General features: G+C 41.0%; 2 protein-coding genes across 2 annotated transcripts; both read left to right on the forward strand.

Moving 5' to 3' along the window:
* The first annotated feature begins 341 nt into the window (after positions 1 to 341).
* LOC114800549 (synaptopodin-2-like) lies at positions 342 to 16,122 on the forward strand. The gene is given in 10 exon segments (XM_028998051.1): positions 342 to 463; positions 5,159 to 5,310; positions 6,010 to 6,073; positions 6,076 to 6,763; positions 7,997 to 10,571; positions 10,574 to 11,549; positions 11,552 to 11,627; positions 11,630 to 11,785; positions 11,788 to 11,827; positions 15,352 to 16,122. Coding segments are annotated over 10 exon segments (5,367 nt in total). The 5' UTR covers positions 342 to 355; the 3' UTR covers positions 15,884 to 16,122.
* Positions 16,123 to 18,267: 2,145 nt separating this feature from the next.
* On the forward strand, positions 18,268 to 23,019 carry LOC114799536 (myozenin-2-like). Its single transcript, XM_028996314.1, has 6 exons — positions 18,268 to 18,397; positions 19,047 to 19,136; positions 20,055 to 20,218; positions 21,068 to 21,197; positions 22,418 to 22,601; positions 22,708 to 23,019. The coding sequence occupies exons 2-6, from the start codon at positions 19,055 to 19,057 to the stop codon at positions 22,952 to 22,954; spliced, it is 807 nt and encodes a 268-aa protein (XP_028852147.1). The 5' UTR covers positions 18,268 to 18,397; positions 19,047 to 19,054; the 3' UTR covers positions 22,955 to 23,019.
* The last annotated feature ends 521 nt before the right edge of the window (positions 23,020 to 23,540 follow it).

Here is a 23,540-nt window from a genome sequence, read left to right on the forward strand (position 1 = left end):
GTTTACATTTAGTTATTTACATTTTAGGTATTTCCTCCACTTCTTCTGTATCACATGGATCGGTAAACATTTTCAACACGGAAGAGAAAAATCAGGTTTCATAGTAAACTTACACTAAGACATTTATGGAACGTTCAGCACAGTGAGCGATGGTCAAATATTTAAACATAAATGGTTGAGCTATTCTTTCACAGAAATAACGATCCGTGGGATCAACAGAAATGAATTTCAGGGATGAAGTCCTTGTGAAATAAGGAGGCGGGACCTGGAACGTGACGCGGCACCGGGCTGGACCTCCAGAGTAAAAGCCGAACCTCTGTGCCGCAGACTGCCGGGACCCGGTGCTGGGCACAGGATGGGCGCGGGGGATTATTACTGCTTCACGGTGCGTGGGGGAGCGCCGTGGGGCTTCAGCCTGAGCCAGGATAGCGAGGACCGTCAGCATCCTCTGCACGTTCATCAGGTAGGGTATCAACCATCACCATCACTAGCAATTTAGTGATCAGCTACAACTGAAAAGTGACTTTTTCAAGACGAAATACTGAAAACGAGCTCCACCGGGGCTCATTTTGCTTCACATATATTTTTAAGGGCAAAAATAATACTTACTTAACTCTTGAACTAAAGTTATAGTTAGTTATGATAAATAAAAATAAACTCTTTCACTCTCTCAATGAATTAATCATAAATTCCTACAACAAAGCATTGTTTTTCTATTTCCCGACATCCTTATCGGTGTTGACCATTCTTCTGCATGATTGCAGCTTGCAAACTGGCTGCGTTTCTTACTACTGAGTCATGGGAACGGCGCATTGGTTCTGATGGAAGATGGATTCGTTGGTTTTCTCCTGTAAAAAAAAAAAACAGCCGGAGACCTTATATGGTCACGCCAAGGAGAGGGTGGCTGATCCGTGATCAGTTTGAACCCTTTTCTTTTGCCACACCACCATCCAGCACACAGACCACTGTTAAAAAACGTGGACAGGTGACTGGTGGGACAGCTCACGCCTGAGACAGGGAAGGTCATAGTGCAAATTCCTTGGACGGGGGGGCTTGGCTCCCCGGAAAAGGGGAGCGGTGAAAAATTGACCACTTCTGAGTTATAAGTTATATTTTATTTCCCATGCATTTAGGCTCCTGAAGATCTTGGTATAGATGTTTTAAATTATTATAACAGTAATAGAACAATCACAGTAACCGTCATGTGCAGAGGGCTGCATGCGACGACTACACACCTTATGCCCTTGTGTTTGGGAATCGTTTTTTAATAAGGGCAGGACCTTCAATATGACTGACACGAAGCAACATTACTTTCTCTCTTTTAAAAGGGATTGAGGGCAAAATGTAGGCAAAATTTATTCAATGGTAACTCACTATCGCTCCTATATGGTTAGAACACTTCAGTAAATGTTTTTATGTTAAGTGTTCTTTTTTAATTGATCTTTAAGATGCAATCATTCAAGAAATTGTTAGATTAAAATAGTTCCCGTTGCATCCATAAAACTGAAAGCCCTGAACTGGTTCTGGCAAGTGTAATCATTGGCAAGGTACAAACTCTTGGCAAGTGCTAAACACCTCTGGGAACTCCTTCAAGACTGTTGGAAAACCATTTCAGATGACGACCTCTTGAAGCTCATCGAGAATGCAAGAGTGTGCAAAGCAGTAATCAGAGCAAAGGGCGGCTATTTTGAAGAAACTAGAATATAAAACATGTTTTCAGTTATTTCACCTTTTTTGTTAAGTACATAGTTCATAAGTTCATAGTTTTGATACCTTCAGTGAGAATCTACCAATGTAAATGGTCATGATAATAACCATGTGTCCAAACTTTTGGCCTGTACTGTATATGCACCATATCTACATGAGTCATTGTTTCATGTTTCTATATCTAAACTTTGGCCAAAGAATGTGGGTCCTTGTATTTGTAAGCAGTTGTTTCTCTTCACTGGCCCTCATTAAATTACAGGCAAAGTATCTTCATTAATAGCAGCTGATAAAAACTGAAAAGGCACAAAAACACGCAAAGAATCCAATTTTGACAATTTTTTTTTTTAGATTTTTTAAGTACACTATCTTTTGCATGAGGCCACCCTTAAAGCTTGTGGTGTTGGTTTACCAAACCTGTCAGCATGCTGTCTTCTTGCCCAGAGAAGTGATAATGTCTCTCAGAAACATCCCCACATTCCACTGGGATCAGAGCTGCTCTTGGAGAAAGAACTACTCCAGTGCTTACAACTAGAGTCATTTTCTAAAAGAGGATTCATGGCTGATGGCACATCAATTCTGTTGATCTAATGCTGGACAGATTCACATATTCAGTCTGTTTATACTGAATAGCTCTTATATTAAATTGCTATATGATGTTGAGTTAAATTTGCACTAAACCATTTGCAGATGACCAATCCTTTAAAAGACATTATGTTGTGATGAATACACTTGTACCTTTGTGATGATGGCAATTGAAATCAAAGATTTCCCTCTATATGTAGCTCTATGGCTGCAGCAAATCATACAAAAGACAGACCCTAAACCCATCTCTGGATTTTGCAAAGGAATACTTATTGGCAAATATATACGTATTATACCGAGGTCAGACTGTTCATGCATTTTTCAAGGAACAAGCAAGCAGTGAAGTTTTGATGTGCTGAGGGGGATACACGCTCAGGAGTCTGTTTCCCTTATATGGCAGAGTGGCTTTTATTTGGACTTTTTGGGAGTCCTGGCTGGAGTACAAAGAGGGTGAAGTCATAACTCCTCAGATTTTTTAAAGGTGCAGGGTGGCCATTCTTCACCAGAAAATAAGACAGGAACCTAACTTTGCATGGAAAAAATGGATGAAGAATGCAAACAGATGTGTGTGTTATCGTATCAGATAATTTTTTAGAAAGCATTTTCAACATATCGATGTATTTTTATTAAATGCATTTTAGCTTCATTCTGTAACAATGTGTAGAATGTGTTCTACACATTAATTCTATTGGATACTCAGTGCCCTCCCACTCATCATGGGTGCCACCCACAGAAGACCTTTATACTGGACAAGACTGTTGCTGGACTGAGTAACCATTTTCATACTTTTTTGCCACAAATTTGAAACCCTATCAGAACTCTCACTCTCCTGTTTGAAAGTTATTATTTCCTCCATCCACACGCATGCATCCTGCCTTCCAGCCTTGATCTACCTCCATGTCAGACAGTGGATGCTGTGAACAGTTTTACCTGTCCAGTCACTGGTTAATGTTTGCTGTTAATGTGAAAAGCTCATTGCTGAAAGCTGATTTAAGCAAGAAAAGCCTGCAGGGTTACGCTTCCTGTAGCTTTTTTTTTTCAACTTTCCCATGCCATGCCTCAGGAACTTTCTAGAACAGCCTTTGCACTTTACTGCAAATAGTTTGTGCAAAATCGTTATGACATATTCAACAGCAATGCAATTTATAAATTATTTTGTATTCTGTTCATCACCAACACTTGAAGCGTTGGAGGCAGCAAGCCGAAAAGGTTGCTCTCAGATTTCCATTGTGAATGCAGATTTGTGTATTTCAATGAGGCCATGTGTTTTGAAAGATTTCCCTCCCTTTTTTGGAGGGGGGTTGAGCAGGACTGGTTGGGCCAAGTTGATGTCTTGTTACTTTCTTTGTGAGGTGTGATTCCAAAGACACAGACTGCACAGGGCCTCCATATACGGCCGTCTGAACAGTAGAAGCAGGGAGAGACTTTCACACTGAGGGCAAGTACAATATAACACACCCCACACAGGGCAGGTTTAGGAATGATTGGTGTTTAAAATAAACGTGGTTCCTTTTAGCAGTAATGGTCTGCAAGAAAGGTCTGCTGTATGTGTGTTGCAATCAAACATTTCATACAAATATTTAATTGCACTGGAGTTATTCCATGCAATACACTTATCAACACATGAACATATTATACTTTTACTGTGTCTCTGAACTGTTAGTGAGGTTTGAATTGTGAGGCTGATTTTGTGCTGCCACCTAGTGCTAAAATAAGTGCATTGCAATCAATCTGCAAAATTTCCCCCTTTCCCACATATATAGTGTGTTAACCAAACTTCATGTTCCATATATAATTAAGTATATTTGAAATATATATAATATAATATATCAAATATACTATATTATATAAATATATATATTTGAAATATATATAACATGAAGTTTGGTTAACACACACACACGCACACACATATAAACACACATTACAGATTATAATTATGCTAAATGGCAGTTCAGAGAGTCAATCTGTATTCTTAATAAATGTAGGTACATTTGAACATACCAATGTATTAACATTCCCACCCTCTTATGACTGCTTTTGTTATGTCAAGTTAATCATTTTTCATATTAATAATTTTTCATACTGCAATATACAGAGATTTGTTACTTTGTATCATCTGTTGTGTCAAATAAAGTTCTTTGAATTGACCTGAATTGAATTAAAGCAATACTAGCTATGGTAACATTTCAACGATCCTGAATTATAGATGTTATACTTACAGTTGGAACAAACTACCTAAATACATATATAATGTTTGGATATAGACCTAACCATGGTTTGTAGAAGTCATGTGAGGTAACTTCAATTAGATACACATACAGTATATTAAATACAGGTCACTGCATGCAAAATGACATTGCCAGGGGCCATAAAGCTGATGTCAGACATTCATTGCAAAGTTTATGATGTTGCCCTTTCCTAATGTCAGACCACAGCACATACGGAAGTAATAACTCTGCCCCCCAGACACAACCAAGCAAAGAAGAATATAAGGAAACTTGGCTACTGCTGAAAACTGGCCTTGATTTTTATGTACCAACTGGTGTTTTTTGGACATGTCAGTGCAATATCCAGAACATAATTCCAGTGTACCCTGCTGCAGCTGATTACATTATTGAGCCGACTGGTTGCCATTTTGGTGCTGTCATAAAGTACAGCGTTAAATCTTGCACTCTTGCACCTGCCCTTTCTGTGAACACCGCCTTTGTGCTGTCACATGGACCGTCACCTGTTTTCTGGCAATCACTGGGATGATCTCATTTTGATGTGGGTTTTAAATGAAATGTTATACATTAAATGAATCCGAAAGAAGATAATGGATACATTTCAGGTGGTCCATTAATATCACAAATGCCCTTTATTTCAGGTAGAGGAGGACAGCCATGCCTCACTGGCTGGGCTTTGTGAGGGTGATGAACTGGTGTCACTGAATGGAAAACCCTGTGCTGGCCTCACTCTCCGGCAAGCTGTAGCTCTTGTTGAGGCCTCTGCCGACTGCCTAAAACTGCTTGTCAAAAGGTACAGTTCCACTGGATAGATGTCTCTCTTCACAGGCAGACATTCTGGCTTGATAGTTATTTCATAACCACAGAAATAAATGAGATCTGATTGCACAATTATATTTGTGTCTGACTGACTTATTAATATCCCAAAAGAGGCACAATGAGTTTATCTTTTAATTTTCCTATAAATACCATAGCTGTGTAACAGTTTTTTTTCCCCTCAAATATGCACACAATGCAAATCGTGGCTCTGTTAGTCTTCAGGATGCTCAGAATTGAATTAGCATGTAATGGGCGTTGTTTATGGACACGTAGTTGGTTGGTGTGAGTTGGTTTATAAGCAATTAAGTTGACCTTTGTCAGCCAGGCATATTGCAAAGTAGTGTCTCTGTTCAGCACACAACTGCCCAGATATTAGTTTTATGTTAGTGCCCATAGGTTCTATGATATGGTGTAAATTATTCACATGCACTTCTACCGCAGTCTTGGCTCATTAGTTCAAGCACAATTCATCAATTAAATCTCTTCAGGTAATGAAAGGTCAAAAAGAGATTAAGTGCTGGGTATCTCTTTAATAATTCAGAAAGTGTTAATTACAATTACAATTTATAATTAATTGATTTAATTGTAATGTTAGAATGAATAAGCAATTAGAGACAAGTAGATATGAACTTTATCTGCTGTGTTGACATGATTTCCTTCCTTCCTGTTTCAGACATTGTGTTCAGTCATCCCAGGGCTCAGATTCAGAGCAGGAAGACTTCACTGGGAGAAAATCACTAGAAAGGGTCTTCAGAGCACAACTCTCCGCATCCCATCTCTTTACCAATCCCAACCCCAGCGTGAGCTCTATACATCAGATTCCCAGGATGAAGCTTATTATGGAGAGACAGACAGTGATGTTGATTGCTCCAGGGGAAGTCGGCTGGTTCGAACTCAGTTCTGCGTGCCAGAATATGAGGGCAAGGAAGTACCGGAGACTCAAGATGCTAGACATTCAGGGCCCCGGGTAGAGGTCCCTGCAGGGACTATGGTGGAGCTGCAGCTATCCCTCTCAAAACATACAATGGAGGACTCAGTTTGCACCTCTCTTGGCAGTGCTAAGGGGGTGGAGGGGCCTGTCTACAAAAAGAAAACCTCTGAAGAGACCAAAAGCACATACATCAGTGCCCACAGCTCCCTCTATATACCCATCTCTGAAAGAGAGCCTCTTGGTCAACGTGCTCTGTTGGTGAGGTCCCCCGCACTCCACACCCAGGTGCAAGTGACGCTTCAGGCTTCAGGGGAGGGCTATGAAGGACAGAAGGAGGGGCATGGGGGGTCAGAAGCCGGAGCCAGTGAAGAAGAAGAAGGAGGGCAGAGTGAGACAGCTCCCGCCTCCTCTGGCATCTGCTGTGGTATCCTTTCAGAGGAGTCAGAGTCTGAGAAGGAGCTAAGTAAACCCAGCAAGCACCGGGCAAGACATGCCAGTAAGTCTCTTTTTTTTTCTAGCCTGGTGTAAAATGTTTTTGGACAGCATGTGTAATGTATGTAATCTGATAATGTATCTGACAGTATGGTCATTGATTTTGCAAAGGCTATATCAGAAAATATATCAAAGAGCAAAATTTGTCCACTCAAAAAAAACAACAATGTAGTGATTCCTTTGCATGTAATTAGCCATAAAGTTAAATTGTTTACGTAGAATTACTTCAGAATTAGCTTTACACAGTAAAGGCTTTCAGCAGGCTGTAATGTGAAGTTGACTGACACGGTGACCAAACTCTTACTTTGGCTTTTGGGATAAGAATAAAACACGGGCATGCTGATGATGCCTGCAGAAGTGCTGTTTGACAGACACCAGCATGTGGGTTGCTCACTCATTACCCGATCCTTTAAAGCTGCAAATCTTAGCCATACTGAAAAGGGAAGCACTCACTCCTACAGATCTCTCCACATTGAGGTTAGGCGAGTGTAAACTGTAACAAAAACGTTGTTTAAATGTTGTCTTTGATTTTCTAGATATAAATGAGAGCTGCCATAGAGCTCTTATGTTACTGGGCTTCACTTTACTGAAAAGAGATATTTAAATTGAAAAGGCAAGATCTTATATAATCTCATTCTGCCAAACCAATTTCCAGGGTAATTTTTATTCGTATTTATCATCGTATTTATTATTTACTTGCACTTATTCCCTGGCTTCAAATTGACACTTGAGGAATATTATATGTTTAGATTACTTATTGTTTAAATAATTATTGACTGTGTAACTTTCTGCTGGTTGAAGGAACGATATATATTAAAATTTGTGATGTTATTAACTGTTAAGTTTTGCATGTATTAAAATGTTTTATTTTAATATTTCTATCTTTACTTATTGTTCAAGAAATGCAATGAAAGGATGGCTTAATGTTTTTGTGCTTGAATAACTGTCCATCCCATTATACAAAAGGTAATTTAAATATTACAGCAGTTAAAATTGATTTTATAAAACTTAAGGTGTTAAAATTTAATATGCAATTCATGCATTTACTATTCACACTAAACAAACTACTCACGTTGCATGTTTTGTGTGGAGATCTCCTTTACCATTACCTTTAAAATGTTCATGTTTTATGTGTGGAAGTAGATCACAGTGTGTAATAATCAGAAATATCTCTCTTGTATCCTCCTATCTCCTATCATCTTTCTCTCTCTCTGTCTGACTTCACCCTTTCACACAGGGCTCAGGCGAAGTGAAAGCCAATCAGAAAAGCAAGTAAAGGAAGCTAAGTCTAAATGTAAGCGCATTGCACTACTCCTGACTGCTGCAGCCCCTAACCCCAATAATAAGGGGTTATTGTTGTTTAAGAAACACAGACAACGGGCAAAAAAATACACACTTGTGAGCTACGGTACTGGTGAGGACAAGCCTGAATTTGAGGAGGACGACGACGTAGAAGATAAAGAAGAGCATGCTGTTGAGTTCACTGTACTAGCAACCAGTGAATCTGAGGTTGATGAGGACTTCTTTACTCATGCCCAGAGCCACGGAAGTGTTGTAACATTTGACTGGGACACTGGACTCCTCGAGATAGAACGGAAGCTTGACAACCAAGAGGAGATGGATCGACTTCCTGAAACCAAGGGTAAAGGAGCCCTGATGTTTGCTCAACGACGGCAACGAATTGATGAAATCGCAGCTGAGCATGAGGAAATGAGACAGAAAGGGCTCCCTGTAGAGAGTGTCCAAGAGGCAGAGAAGCAGTTAGTCTACCAACAAGCTGAACATTCTTATATGCAAGCTGAAAGCCAAAACTACATGGATGTCAATCTGCACCAACAACAACAGCAGCAACAGTATCACCAAGAACAATATTATCAGCAGCAACAGTATCAATATCAGCAACAATACGAGCAACAGCAACAGTACTTTCAGCAACAGTACCATGAGCAACAGCAACAGTATTCCCCTAACATGAATGGAATGGTTCATCTCCAAGCTAATGAGATGCAAATGACAGTAGCAAACAGAAGTGCTAAACCCTTTTCAGCAACCCAGAATAGAACTCCTGCTCCATTTTCATCCCCCATTCAAGAGCAGTTATCATATTCTACAGAAGGACAAGGGGAACAGATTGCATCCAGAGATGAGCGAATTTCAGTGCCTGCTATTAAAACTGGAATTTTACAGGATGCAAAGAAGCGGAACACTTCCAAACCTATGTTCACCTTCAAGGAGCCTCCAAAGATTTCTCCAAACCCTGAACTTCTGAATCTCCTCAACAGGAGTGACAAGAAAGGTTTTGAATCAGGTCCAGAAGAGGATTATCTGAGTTTGGGAGCAGAGGCTTGCAACTTCCTGCAGACCCCAAGAGTAAAGCAGAAAATCCCTCCACCCGTTGCCCCTAAACCTCAAATCAACCCAGCCTCTCCCCCATGGTCACCACAGCCAGAAAATGCAAGCCAGGAGTTGCCTCAGCATACTGAAAATAACATCCCCACACATGCTGAGCCCCTTGTTCATGACACCAACCCAGCTCCAGAAATGGAGTACTCTCCAGCACCTGCCCCTCCCCCATTGGCTGTTCCTGAAGCCAATGCTGCTTCTGCCAAACTTCCCTCACAAGAGCAAGACACCACAGCTAATGCCTGGGGTACAACAGCAGTTCAAATTAATTTATCCCAGCAACCTGAATCTTGGGGTCAGACCCATCAGCCAGTGAGTGTTCAGCAACCCACAATGTCACATCCTCAGTCTGAGACACCTGTCAGTTCTTGGGCTAATGTTCAAACTCAGTCACTACAGCAACCAGCTGTGAGTACCTGGAGTCCATCTGAAGTTCAAACTCAAGCTGCAACTCAAGATCAATCACAGCCCACGTGGGTGACCCAGGCTCAATCACCAGATGTGCAGGTGCAGGCACAAACTCAATCGCAGTCTCAACCCTCTTGGGTAACCAATGCTCAAGCCAGTCTTGTACAGTCACAAACATCAGTGCAAACACATTCTCATTCTCAGCTGCCTTGGGTAACACAATCCAAACCATCTGCTGAAGTGCAAACTCAGCCTCCAATGCAGTCACCTGCACAACCACCTTGGGTGTCACAGTCACAACCTCAGGTTAATACTTGGACAGACTCGTCTCAGTCCCCACCCCAGATGTCTTGGGTCCAACCACAAGACCAAGCCAAACCACCAGCTAATGCTTGGTCCCCTGATCAAAATCAGATACAGCCACCTTGGGTTCAACCATCACAACAACAAACAGATTCTCAGCCACTTCCACCCTGGGCTTCTTCACTCAAACAACAGCAGCAACAGCAGCCTCAAGCAAGTGCTTGGGCCCAGTCTCAGTGTCATCCACCTTGGATGACTCAGTCTCAGTCACAGTCATCTCCACAACCAGCTGTAAGTGATTGGGTCCAACCTCAAAGCCAACTGCAAACTCCTCCACAGCCACCATGGGTTCAAACTTCTCAAGCACCCCATCAGCAATCACCACAAATGCAGCCTCCCATCAGTTCTTGGCCTTCTGCACTGCCAGCAAACTCACAGGCACAGCCACCATGGGCTCACTCAGCTTCTCTTCAGGAGCAGCCTCAACAAAGTTTGAATGCTTGGGCCACAGATCAGAACCAATCACAGCCCATTTGGGTGCAACAACCATCAAATCAATCTCAGCCCCAACCAACATGGGCACAACAACCCTCTAATCAGTCTCAGCCTCAACCCCCCTGGACCCAACAACCAACAAATCAGTTTCAACCCCAACCCCAACCCCCTTGGGCCCAACATCCTCAGCAGACAGCACAGCCTTCATGAATCACTGGAAGCCAGCTCCTTCACAGCCAGATCCAGTGGGGTCAGTGAATACATGGACATCAAAATCACAGCAACCTTCAGTAAGTACCACTGGCCATGTAGAAAACAATGAGGTGTCACGCCATCCCCTTAAAATGTGGAACCAAACACCAGACAGACAAGTTTCAACACCCCCTTCAACACAAAGAATGAATAACTACACACTGGGCACCAAAGTTGCCCAAGTGGAAAGTTTGGGTTCAGCCTTTGAGATGCCTGCCTTAAGAGGCAAGGGGGCAGAGTTGTTTGCAAAGAGGCAGTCTCGAATGGAAAAGTTTGTTGTAGATTCTGCCACAGTGCAGGCTAATAAACTTAGACCTGCATCCCCCACACCATCTTTACCAAACTCCTGGAAGTACTCACCAAATGTCCGTGCACCCCCACCTTTGGCTTACAACCCTCTTCAGTCACCTTCATATCCCCCAGGTGCAGTCAAACAACCTCCATCTTCAAGCCCATCAACAAAAGCTAAGTCCAAAAGCAAAGAAAAAGAGAAGCCCACCCCTAAGCCCCTTCATGTCTTGGATGTCATGAAACACCAGCCCTATCAACTGAAAGCTTCTCTTTTTACTTACGGTCCAGCAGCAGAGGCACTGGCAGAAAAGCAAAAGGCTGAAGAAGCAGCTCAAGCTCAGGCTCAGGCCCAAGCACAAGCACAAGCACAAGCCCAAGCCCAAGCCCAAGCTCAAGCCCAGGCTCAAGCCCATGCCCAAACTCAAGCTCAAGCACAGTTAGGCCCAGGACAAATGCCCCCAGGCTATGGCTTCATAACACCACAGTCCCAAACACAGCAGCCCTATGGGATGCCTGGCCCATCACCTGCAATGCATGATGACCCCTATTATAATGCTAATGCTTACCAGCAAGCTTCAGGGCTCACTGCTTATCAGCGTTCTCCTTACCAGCAACCCTACAACCAGTCCTATCAGTCAGCCCCCTGGCTAACCCTTATCAGCAAGCCCCTACTTCTGCATACCAGCAGGCTCTCAATGCTCCCTACCCACAAGGCTATAACCCCCCTACTCAGCAGCCCCAGCAGCACCTGCAACAAATTACCAGCCATCACCCAATACCTATGTGGTGCCCAGCTTCGCAGCAGCAGCCAAGGCAGACTCTGTCTCCAGTGGGACTGCAGTAGCAGCACCGAAGCCAAAGTTCTCAGCCAAAAAAGTGCTGCCCAGGTGTGGAAGCCATGTGCTACAGAGAAGGAGTGACTCTTTGCTCAAGAAAAACAAAATTCATATTTGATGCTTCAGTGCAGGGAGTAATTAATGTATATTGATTGGATTTTATATGGTGTAAAATAACATTTTTTAGTTTTTAGGTATGCTCTTGTAAAGAACCATTTAAACCAAGAGTAAGTGACAAATTTATTGCCTTTTTTTTTTTAGAAAAGGCATTTCAGAAAGCAATACCTTTTCTATGCTGGAATGTATCAGCTAGACTTTGATACTGTACATGAATTTGAATTTCTAATTTATTTTTTCCTAGAACAGGTAGATTCATCTTAAATTTCATTTTATAGCCAATCAAGATACATTACCCAGTGGTTTAATGATTGATGGGGATACGGAGTGAGAGATGAGAATTAGTTGCTGTCCAATCTATAGTCTCCGCCAAAATCTAAATAAAATCCATTAATGGAAATATTCACATTTTGGTGAAGTAGATTCACCTATTCTACAACTACAAAGAAAAATAATATGAATTTGTGCAGAGTCAAACATTAAACACTATTAGAGCTGTCAAGATTTTTAAGTGTGGGGTATTCAAACTTTTTCAGTGTTAGATGAAGCCAGTATTTCTGACCCTTTTAAGTAATCTTGCAATGGTTTTGGAGAACACTGCATCTTAACGGAGCATAAGAAGGTTTGGGTTTTGATGGAAAGAGTTTGTGTTGTTTGGTATACTCCAATAGATTCTTAGTGAATATGAATAATTTAAACTTTCCCAGATCGTAGACTGGACAAAATTAGACGATGATTAATGACTCAAGGGGCAAATGCAATGTTAGCAGCTGGAGTTTGCAAATTTGGATAGGGACACAATTCAATAGTCAGTCATAGTAATGTATAAAAATAAAAATGTAAGCTTAACATACAATTATTTAGAAATATATATGCTTTATTTTGTAAATTGAGTTGGAACCCAGTCTCAAGGATGAGAATGTGTATGTATGAATGTAATTGCCTGTGTTGGTTGTGAAGAATGGTCTTTCTAAGACCCAGTTTGAATACCATTGTTTTCCTTTAAGTTGTTGCTTTGTGTAATTGAACTTTTCTTAAGTGAAAATTCTGTAAGTGAAGGCAGGTGAAAAAGATGTTTCTGATGAGTTTGTAATCTTAGGTAGCTGTTGAAGAGTTAGGGAGACTCAGCTACCAAAACTATGCTAAGTTTGTAGGCATACAAAAACATAATTTTCCCAACCATGTTATGCAGTGCTTACTTTTCTTCACTTTCATTCTTCCGACTGTCTTTTTTTCTCCTTGACACATCTGGTGACAGAAGAGCAGCAGGTTTAAAATGCCATGATTCACCTGTGTATGGTTAAACTAGCTTTAAAATTTAGCTGCACAGCTCATAGGCCTCAGTTTCTTGATATTCTTTCATTCTTCCTTTTTCTGCTGCATCTTTTGTGTGTTTATTTGTTGTGCATATGCTCTGCAGGTTTTGCCACAATATTAAAATGAATCATGTCCTTCAGTTTATGTTGCTTTGGTTTACTATTGCATGGGTCCACTTCCATCACGCATGGCAAAAAGCATTCATTCACTGCCTTAGACATTCATTCTGTATCATCTCACCTTTACTCAAAACATGTGAGCCACATCAATATTTTTTTCTTTTTATATGATTTTTAAATTATAACAATGTCTCTTTTTAGAATAGGGTTAAACAACTATTAGAATTATTTTAAGTAAGTGAACACATTTCAACCGATAAGCTTTAACAGCAAATTAGCTTTATTTTCTGTCATATGATAAATGCAATAGCAAAGGAGCATTATTTAGTATCAAAGTCTGGCTCTATCTACTGAATCTATAACTATCTAAAAGTTATAATTCACAAACTATGAAGAAGTGCCTACCTAGAAACCATAGCAGTTTCTGATAATAATTTCCCATCCCCTTCTAATGAAGCTCAATCTACAATCATGCTTTAAAATTGTATGTATGCAATTAGCTAAGTCCTCAAATATATAAATCAATGCTCAGAGGAGTCTGAGGTCAGGGGCTATATTTGGAGAAATCTGATCTTCTGTCTCCCGCCCTGAGGGGTGCACAGCATTACAATTTGTTACACCTGTTCTCAGTTCTATCTTACATGAGAACCTTTTTTTTACTTATAACATAAAAAAAGGTATTTAGAGAACGATGACAGATTTAGAGAAATAAATCATGCTTTTCTTTATGAGCAAAACACATAAGGTCAAGTCATAATGTGTAATGTTTCAGTCATAATTTTCAAAACTGCTAGTTCTTTCCATCGTCTAGGACTGAAAGTACTTTTCCTGGCTTTGACCTTTGACCCATATCCCACACTACGCAGCAGCATTTTGTGCAGTAGGCAGTATAGTGCTGGGTCACTGCAGATTTTCCAAACTATTTTAAGCATTGTTATAGATTGAAATGTATAAATCTTGATAATCTGCATCAGAACCCTGATGTACCATATGTGGCAGTGCAGGCTAAACATCTGTCTAAAAAAAAAAACGCCATCTGGTCAGGCAGTTCAAAGACTGGTGGGTGGGCAACTACAACACCCCCTGACAGAGTCCTGCTGTCAAATGTCATATAAGGTGCAGACAAATGACAATTATATAATACGAGTTTATTTTGGATGGAGATATCTACTACTGGTATTTTTGTATACTCACTGAGATTAAAAATTATTGCTTTGCCAGAGACTGATAATAAAGATCCATGAACATTACTTTACAATATGTTCTATACAGCACATGTGTACATTCTGTCAGGCAGTAATTGCACCTTCACAATTATTATGAAAATTATAATATACTGAGTTACCCAAGCACGTAAGTCTGAACGTTATCTTTAAATGTTTAAAATGTTTCTGTCAGGGGTAGGTGGAAACGCACTGATTTTTATTAGTCTTTTGCCAGAAGGTGGCGGCAAACTCCTTCATGCTTGCCTTGTGCAAGTAGATCAGGGCGCACAACTGAGGATAGACTTTCTCTGTTGCTTGAGCAAGTTCACAAATGGGCCTAAAACACAGCCGAAAGTGATAGAACTGATAAAAACCACCTAAGCAGACTTGCTGACTCTCGGAGATGAAATGGAAATGTGTCCTGCGCAAGTCCCATTAAAAAGATCTAAATATGACTTATGGGGAAAAGCAACTTATGCAAGCCAATTGTTCTAAGAAATCAAAGAGCTGGACATGGTCCAGCATAAACGGGCAAGTGGCTCCATACAGAGGAAGCTACTCAGAGCAGTGCTCTGCACAAGTCCGCTATTGTTTCTTATGTATAACCACTCAGGGGGCTCTTGTCTGAGAGAATGTTTACTTGGCAACATTTTACATTTCTATCCCAACTTAAAAAATGAGAGAAAATGTTACTACAGAAGATAAATGCTTCAATTTTAACAATGCTGAATTTAACAACACATATTATAAATGTACTGCTGTGAACCCTAATCAATATTTGAGCTCACAATACTAAAATATCTTTTTATAGGGTCTTGGCAGAAGCTCCTTTTCTCCTCCCGCAAGATTTTCTGCTGTAGGACTCAGCGCTAGATCTTCCTCAGCCTCCCCATCACTGCGGCTGCAGGCCCCCAGCTCCTCGACCAGAGCCAAGGAAAGGCAGGTTTCTAAGTTGGACCACAGTCACAAGCCACCCACTCCCTGGGAGGCAGCTTCACGTCACCCACTGGGTATGGTGGATGAAGCATTTGCTTTTCAGGACCTGCAGCAGTCTATTGCCACCAACCTCCGGTCAGCAGCTCAGCGCAAGATGCTGCCTCAGCCTCCAGAAGAGTGGAAAGCCTGTGGGGCCTACAAGCCTCCACCAAGGACCCACATCTCCAACCGCTCCCCATTACCCTTCCTCTCCCCCACAAAGAGCACAGCATCAGCTCCTGCTGCCAGCACTATCTACACTACATCTCCTCTCCGACAGTCCCAACCACAAAGGTCCAAAACCGAATCAAGCATTGGACCTCCATGGGTCACTTCTGAGCCCGGCAAACCACGGGCACAAACGCCCTACAGATCCACTTTCACCGGCACCTTGAGACACTAAGTGTTGTAGGGTGTGTGAAAGCTATCAGTCATCACCATGATCTACACCCGTAGTTGCAGATAACAAGCAAGCAGTGTTTTCTTGTTTTTACCTACTTATTGATGTAAATCTTGAGGACATAATTGAACTGGTATTTGCAAACAAGCCCCATATGCCACGTCCATTACATCACATTAAAAGTAGGGCCCTAAATCAGATATCTTATTTGTTAACACAATTGAGTACTACGATAACAGCCTGAACAGAAATTATTTAGTGTTTTTAAAAGAGAAACTTTACAGAATGACACCCAAAGACCCATTCCAGCCAACCTATCTGCTGACAATGGAACGAGACACAGGCCAAGGAAGTCTGACTAAAGACAGTGGCAAAACTGTAGTGTAATGGATGTTTATGGAGAATGTTTCCTGATTAGTGTCAAGGAAGTTTAAGTGATATCGAGGAATTTTAAGTGATAAGTTGCCTGATATAGGCAAAAAGACATGGAAATATTGGAAAAAGTTCTGACAGAGCCCCATGCCATATTCTTTATTGTTTGTGGCTCTGGATTGTTTATGAAAAGGATATGGTTGTGAGAATGAAGAAAGAGAGGAAGAGATCATTGTTTGAAATGAAAAGGAAGGTCAAGTTCATATGACTGCATATATAGAACAATATTCAGCCATTTCATTAAAGAGACATATTATTGTTGTAAAAGAGGAAAAGAGCTATGACTGCTACATGAGCCTCTCTTCATCCGATATAACCCATAGTAGAGTTTCATTAACAGCAGTACATCAATCTGTGGGTACAGAAGCATGATGTGCAGTGTAGAAATGCACAATATATTAGGAAAAGAGTCCGTGGGACCCCACATGCTTGCGAAACATGTGCAGGGCAGTGAGTGCTCAAAACAGCCAAATCAGAGGAACTTTGTACATTTGGCGAATGGCTGTTGCATAAGCACCACTTAAAAGGATTACGTTGTTCTCTAGCTGTTGCCTTTTATTTAACTGTGACTCCATCCTCACCCAAGAGTGGATGGTTGATTGACAGCTGGATGATAATACGTCACCCCTTATATGGCTGTGGCTGTTCTACACGGAAGACCTGCATTGTGTTTGTGACTGAAACATTTTTAATGGGAAAAGGCCCTAGAGCTTGCTGCTTAATTGTGTTTTTTTCTTTTATCCTCCAACATTAACTCCACATTAATGCCGTCTGATTTATGTGAGGATCACATCTTTGATTGGTGTTTTTGAGTATGTTTTGGATTTGGATATAATATATATTAATATACATTAATCACATCTAATTACACTGGTTTATTGTTTTATGAACAGTATTGAACCCAATCATTTGAGAGCGACAACTCAAAAACATTTTACATAATCCCCATTGGTTTTTGGATATTATAATTAAAAGAAGAGCTAATTTCAAACATTTGCTGTTCACTGTATGTAGTATTATTTTGAGCTTCTTTCTGATGGCATCTCAACAATGACAAAACAGCACTTGATTGTTGCATTAACTGTATTAAAATGGATTTTAAAAAAAATGAAAGAAGTGCCATGGTGTATCTACAACTGGCCATCTTTGAACCTCCTGTAGAGTGAGTGAGGGTATGAGTGTGTGAGATTCAGTTACTGTAGTTTTGTTGCTGAGGGAGATTGTGTATACCCTTGATTTGGCCTGATGTGATAATTTGCAAAACTGCATGTGTTCAGTAGGGTGTATGACTATCTGTAGTCATGCAGACAGTTACATAAAGTCCTATAGTCAAGCACAGTGAGTGCAAAGTAGACTATAACACACATGAATTATGTCTGCCACTCACACTCACTTTTAAAAAAAGACTAGGTCAAGCTCATGCAGTTCACAATTTGTCATCTCTGCTGCTGGAGTAACTCCATATTTGGAAAATGTATTATTTTCATTAAATTCATGTATTCCTATATTTGGACTATTTTACTTTTTTTGTACCTACAATTGCAAATTTCTAAATAATGTGTTAAAGTTGGGTGTTTTGAAAAGAATGAACTCTGACCTTGGCTTTCAACCATAAAGAGCTTCCATGACATTATGGCTCATAAAAGCTATGAAACTATGGGTCTTATTTCACCAGAAATAAAGAAAAATAAAAATAAATTAGAGAGAGAGAGAATATAAAACTCCTTTATTACAAGAGTCATGTTATGAAAAACAAAAGCCAAACAAAATCAAAGAGAGAGAGAATATAGAAAGAAAAAAGACAGAAAATTACTTTAATGAAAGTTAAGTTCTAGTCTGACCTTAACCTTATTCAATTATTCTAAACTGAAAAAGTAGTTTGTGTGTGTATGCGTGTGTGTGTCTATAACACTATATTTAGCTGGCTGTTAGCTGCATACCACTGACCATACACACACAGACTGGGTACAGTCTCAGAGTTGTGCGGAAAGACACAGCACCCAGTCTGACCTCACGCTTCTCACCTTCCTTCTTCACGGGTTCAGACACCACCCTAAAATCTCAGTAGGGAGCTCCAAGCCACAGGTAACTGCCTGCACATCTCTGCCAACATGTAAGTCTGTATTGCTGTCTTTCTTGGAGCAGAATGTGACAAGACATGATTTGTATGCAATGGAGATGAACATGGAGATTCTCAATTCTATTCCTATACTACTTGAGAATAGATTTATCATGATTTTTGTTTTCTGTAGTCACTCACATCTGTAAAATAATTTTGAAGGCAATATTTCATCATGAATGGTGTAAAAGGATTGGATTAAGAGTGCAAGACGAAACTGACGACACAGTACACATGTGGACAGTGACTAGGACTGGCAGTTTCTGTCGCTACAGATTGTATTCATCCCTCTGCTCTCACCTGCCTTGTGTGATGTGTGTTTAAAGGGCTTCAGTACTCTGTCAGCCACAGCTGTGTTACACAAATCGATTGTGTGCCCTGTACTGATCGCCACAGGAGAGTATTCCTCATGTGTAGTGGCTGCAGGTTATTTAAAGGGGTGTGCTAACTCTGCCTCTTTTTAACAGGTGTGATAAATCCTGACTCCTCGAGCATGAGTGACCAGAAAGCTTGTCACCAGAGAGTTTGAGTGTGCGTGCATGTGTCTGTGTGATCAATGTCAGTGTCATGTTGGTGTAAATGCTCATTGTCCCGTGGCGGCTGTGTGCTCTCCAGGCTCCAGTATGTCACAGCACAGCCTGATGACAACACAGGAGAGGAAGCTGCAAGCAGCAGCCATCTGCAGAGAGATCAAGGGACCTGATGGTAAAGGATCAAATATCTGTGCAACTATCTATGGCGGCAGAGGCCTAGCGGTCAAACAACTTGGCCATCAATCAGCTGACCCTCAAAGTTAGAAGTACAGCCATGCACCCATGCTCTTCCTATTGCACTGTAATTACAGTCTGCATGCTGTACAGCCAAGCACATATCAAGCGGGGAGAACCAGAGGGTCACATGTGACATTTCACCTTTTAACTTTACAGAAGCAATAAAACTAATTGATTTGAACTAATTTAGTAGAAGTGCACACATGGTCATCCCATTGCACCATAATTATTGCTCATGCTGTGAATGTGTTAAATCAAATATTCAGCAGACTTACGGCATTACATTCCCATTGGCCCACAATGTTTCGATTTGCATTGGTACTTTTTTGCTGTACATGAATGCTTACAAATGCTGAGAGGACAACCTTACCCTGAGTATCTTTTTAAGCAGCACACTCGAACATGTCTAAATATAAGACAGTTGGATATTTTAATATCCAAAGAAGAAAAAAATTGAAATTCTATTTTTGGGACAGCCACAACTGCACTGTCCCTGGGAGCTTGAGGTTTGCTGACAGCTGAAGCAGACTTGGGTGGGACAGGTTCCCCTGCCTTTGACAGGCTTATAACATTTCCGTAATTGGCCGGCATTTGGTGTTCAGCATATCTGGACAAATGAGGTCAGTCATTTTAATGCCCCACTGACTGTCTGTCTCTGGGTATAAGCCAAACAAACTCATTTCTATTAGCCTAGAGCCAAGCACATGCAACTTTAGCTTTGCAAACATCACAAAAAAACAATTTAATTTTAGATTGAGAATTGATAATATTGGCATAGTATTACACTTATAATGTATTCTGTACATGTAGTTTGCACACACAGGAATTAATGACACTTTTCTTTTCATCACAGATCCAGACATGGATCTTGGAAGGAAACTGAATGCTCCAAAGGAGATAATGCTGGAAGAACTGTCCCTGGCATCCAACAGGGGCTCCCGTCTTTTCAAAATGCGTCAGAAACGCTCAGAAAAGTACACCTTCGAAAGCATCCAGAATGCAACAAACACAGACATCATGTAAGAATAGGCTCTGTAACACATCACATTTCACCATGAGGGAAGCAGTAAGACCAAATACTGAATAAAGATTTCAAAGCATGAATGTAAAGGGCAAATATGACTAGATGTTGTTCATTCAAACACTTGAACATTAGTTCATATTGCAGTGGCCATAGGTAGAAACTATCATGACAGCATTTTAACCTGGATTTCATAGCTTGTGGTTAGCATTTAACACACTACATATTTAACACTCTGACAGTATTAACAATAAAATCAGTACCTCAGTTTGAGAACCATAGTCATAGCACATGCGTAAAGCCTTCAGAAGCCGTTTTTTATGTAAACCAATAATTGTAGAAAAGTCATACTAGAACATAATCTTCCATGTTGTTTTAAGAAGCATGTCCTCAAGTACTTACAAAAGCCTTTACACCCTTGGTCTCACCAGGGTGTACACCAGGGTGAGATGATAATATCTATTTCATAATTTCATCTAAGCCTTGGCAGCTATTGCCTGGATAACACAACAGCTTCAGACTCCAGTGTGTCCATAAACACTTGCAACGCTGGACAGGGGTCATATGTGTGTGAAGAACTAATGCTGTAGAACAGAAGCTCCTTCTTTATTTAGAGGCAGTGTGCCAAGAATCCCTTAGGATGTCCTCGGATTTTCAGTCTTCAGTTTTAGATGTAGTGGCTGTAGGAAATAGAACTAGTCAAAGAATTTTCCATGCTAACTGCAGAGAATGATATTGTATAATTTGTCATTTTATAACTAACATTTTTCAGATTCTATCAATTATTTTTAACACTCTCTTTATCTGCTTTTTCATTCTCTTCCACCCTTCAGAATGGTGTACACTCTGACCCAAACTGTGCCAATACCCCTGAGCTAAAATTTGATACTGATGGGGATGTTGACCAGTCAACAAAAACACCTCCAAACACACCAGACCCAAGAAGCATGGCTGACCCCAACATCATAGCCCCAGGTGAAGCCATTTTTGTTTATTTGTTCCTGTGGGCACAATCCATTGCATTCCATTACTCAACGGGTGTCCACTGCTGCCCCTTCCTATCCTTTAAACATGCCACATTTTGAACTCTGCTGAATCTGTAATCGCTCTCTTTGTCTTCCGCTCAGTGTTTTTATCTTCTCCCTCCTTCGCTCCTTTGCTCTTTCACTGACCTGCAGTAGAAGGCATTTTTGTTTAATAGTGCTGTGAGCCCCACAGGAAGCATGTTATGGATTTCCTGTACATGTAACAGGGTTGCTGACACTATCATGCCCCCATCATCTCTCATGCTCTGATGTTGTCCTCTCAACATTACAACATGGGTGCTAGATTTAAATCTCTTCCTCATACAAGGTAGTTTTGAGGCTTGCAGTGGGCCAGTGCAATTGGAGGGTACGTTGCTGTAAATGCAATGGCAAGGGGATGTCCTTTTGGTAGAAAATCAGGAAGCCTAGCTAGGACAACATTTTCTCCCTCTTTATCAGGTCTTTGTGTGTTGAGAGCCAGATTAGAAGAAGCACTCAGACAGGCATGAGGTGCTAGGAATGGAAATCTTTGTGCTATTAAATAGAATCCCTTGGTATACATGTATAAGTTTTTTTTTGCTCCAGGGGCCTAATAGTCTCATACTGGATGCTGCCCAAATATGCCCAGAAAACAAATAGCTGAACAAATGTTTCAGGGCTTTGAATAACTAATGGCTGGGCCCTTGGGGATGAGCACTATGGTGTGTCCCGTTTCCTTAGGCCAGATGAACTCAGGAAAGAGTTTGCTCACAGCGCAAGGCTGATACGTGACAGTTATGTAACAAAGGCAGTGCTCAGGTTTGAGGCTACAGATAATCAGTTTAGGGGATGCTGGTTTGTTCAAAGTCTGAGGTGGAGCTGTCCAGTTTGCTCGGGCTCAGAGGAAATCTTTATTAATGTGCACAAATGACTTAGCCATGCGTAAATTGAGTCAATCCTGGACTGCATTCCTTCCTCACATGAACACAGCAGGAACTGTTTCTCCTTGGCCTGTGAAGCCCTCTCTCAAGGCAGCAAGCTTGTCCTCATTCATCATCCTATTTTATGCTCAGAGTTGCACCTCTTTCATCCCTCTTTCCCCACGCTGTCTTCATTTTTATTTTATTTTGTGTTTTAGTCTTTTCTTCTCTCTCTACATGGTAATGAACTTCTGCCTGATACTCCTTGTAGGTTATGGGGGACCTCTGAAGAACCTCCCAGCAGAGAAATTCAATTGCACAGCTATACCTAAGTCCTACCACACGCCATGGGAGCAGGCCATCATCAATAACCCATCCCTGGCTGACACACTGGTCAGTTGCATGCCTGACCCAGAACCGAAACAGCAGGCACCTGGGTACAAAAGTTTTAACAGGTTGGTTACACAAATTGAAGTTTCTGCACAATTATACACAAAAATAAGCATAATTAATGAATTGGGAATGTTTGGTCCAAATAACAAAATGACTTGAACTTTTCAGAGTTGCCACTCCATTTGGTGGTTTTGACAAAACCCCCAAAATTACTGTTCCTAAGGCAACAGATCCAATTTTCCATTCAAGAAGCAGTCCTTTACCCCCAGTGATGCCACCTGAAACTGTGACCAAGCGTCCCACCTTCAACAGAACAGCTCTAGGATGGGTCTCTGACAGTGCTCCCCTGGTTCTATCAAGCGCCACCCTGCAGTTCTTGCCACCTGGGTTCCTCCCTGAGACAGAAGACCTGTAAATATTGTTCATTCCAGGGGAGGAGTGCCATTGTATCCTACGTTCTGTGGCATTCACCACCCCTGGCAACACCGGGAGCGCAAGTGAAGCCCATCTGCACAGTACATAACAAAGCTAGTCTATTATCAGAGCTTGCCCAGTTACTCCAGCACATCTGTATATAGACATGTAAAAAAAAAAAACTTATGATTAATATTTAACATTGATCATTTTAAAGTAAAAAATAAAGAAAACTAACACCTTGTTTGTGCATCTCAATATAAAAATAAGCAGAATATTTATTTATTTGGGGATTTGAAATATGTCTGCATTGAGAAATGCTTTTGCAGGTGTGCCCACTAGATTCTGCATACACACTATAGAGCATCCTTTGTATAAGTGTGTTGTTTGACATTGTGTGCACTCTACATATTGTACACTCCTCAAGGTTACACACTCAAGGCTGACAAATTGAATCTGTTTCACTGACGCCAGTCTGATGAGTGATGAGTCTTTTGCCTCTTGGCCACACTTCAGTCTATTCCTTCACAGGGTACTGCTGCTGAAGAGCTCGGGCCATGGCTATCGGGCACGCACACACATAAACA

This window comes from Denticeps clupeoides, chromosome 1, assembly GCF_900700375.1.
Source record: "Denticeps clupeoides chromosome 1, fDenClu1.1, whole genome shotgun sequence".
NCBI lineage: Eukaryota > Metazoa > Chordata > Actinopteri > Clupeiformes > Denticipitidae > Denticeps > Denticeps clupeoides.

Excerpts from the sequence above, each read along its gene's own strand:
- LOC114799536 (XM_028996314.1), top strand. The coding sequence starts at position 19,055 with ATGTCACAGCACAGCCTGATGACAACACAGGAGAGGAAGCTGCAAGCA. Across the intron at positions 20,219-21,067 it reads ATGCAACAAACACAGACATC|TCTGACCCAAACTGTGCCAA; the intron begins ATGTAAGAATAG and ends AATGGTGTACAC. Across the intron at positions 22,602-22,707 it reads GGGTACAAAAGTTTTAACAG|AGTTGCCACTCCATTTGGTG; the intron begins GTTGGTTACACA and ends TGAACTTTTCAG.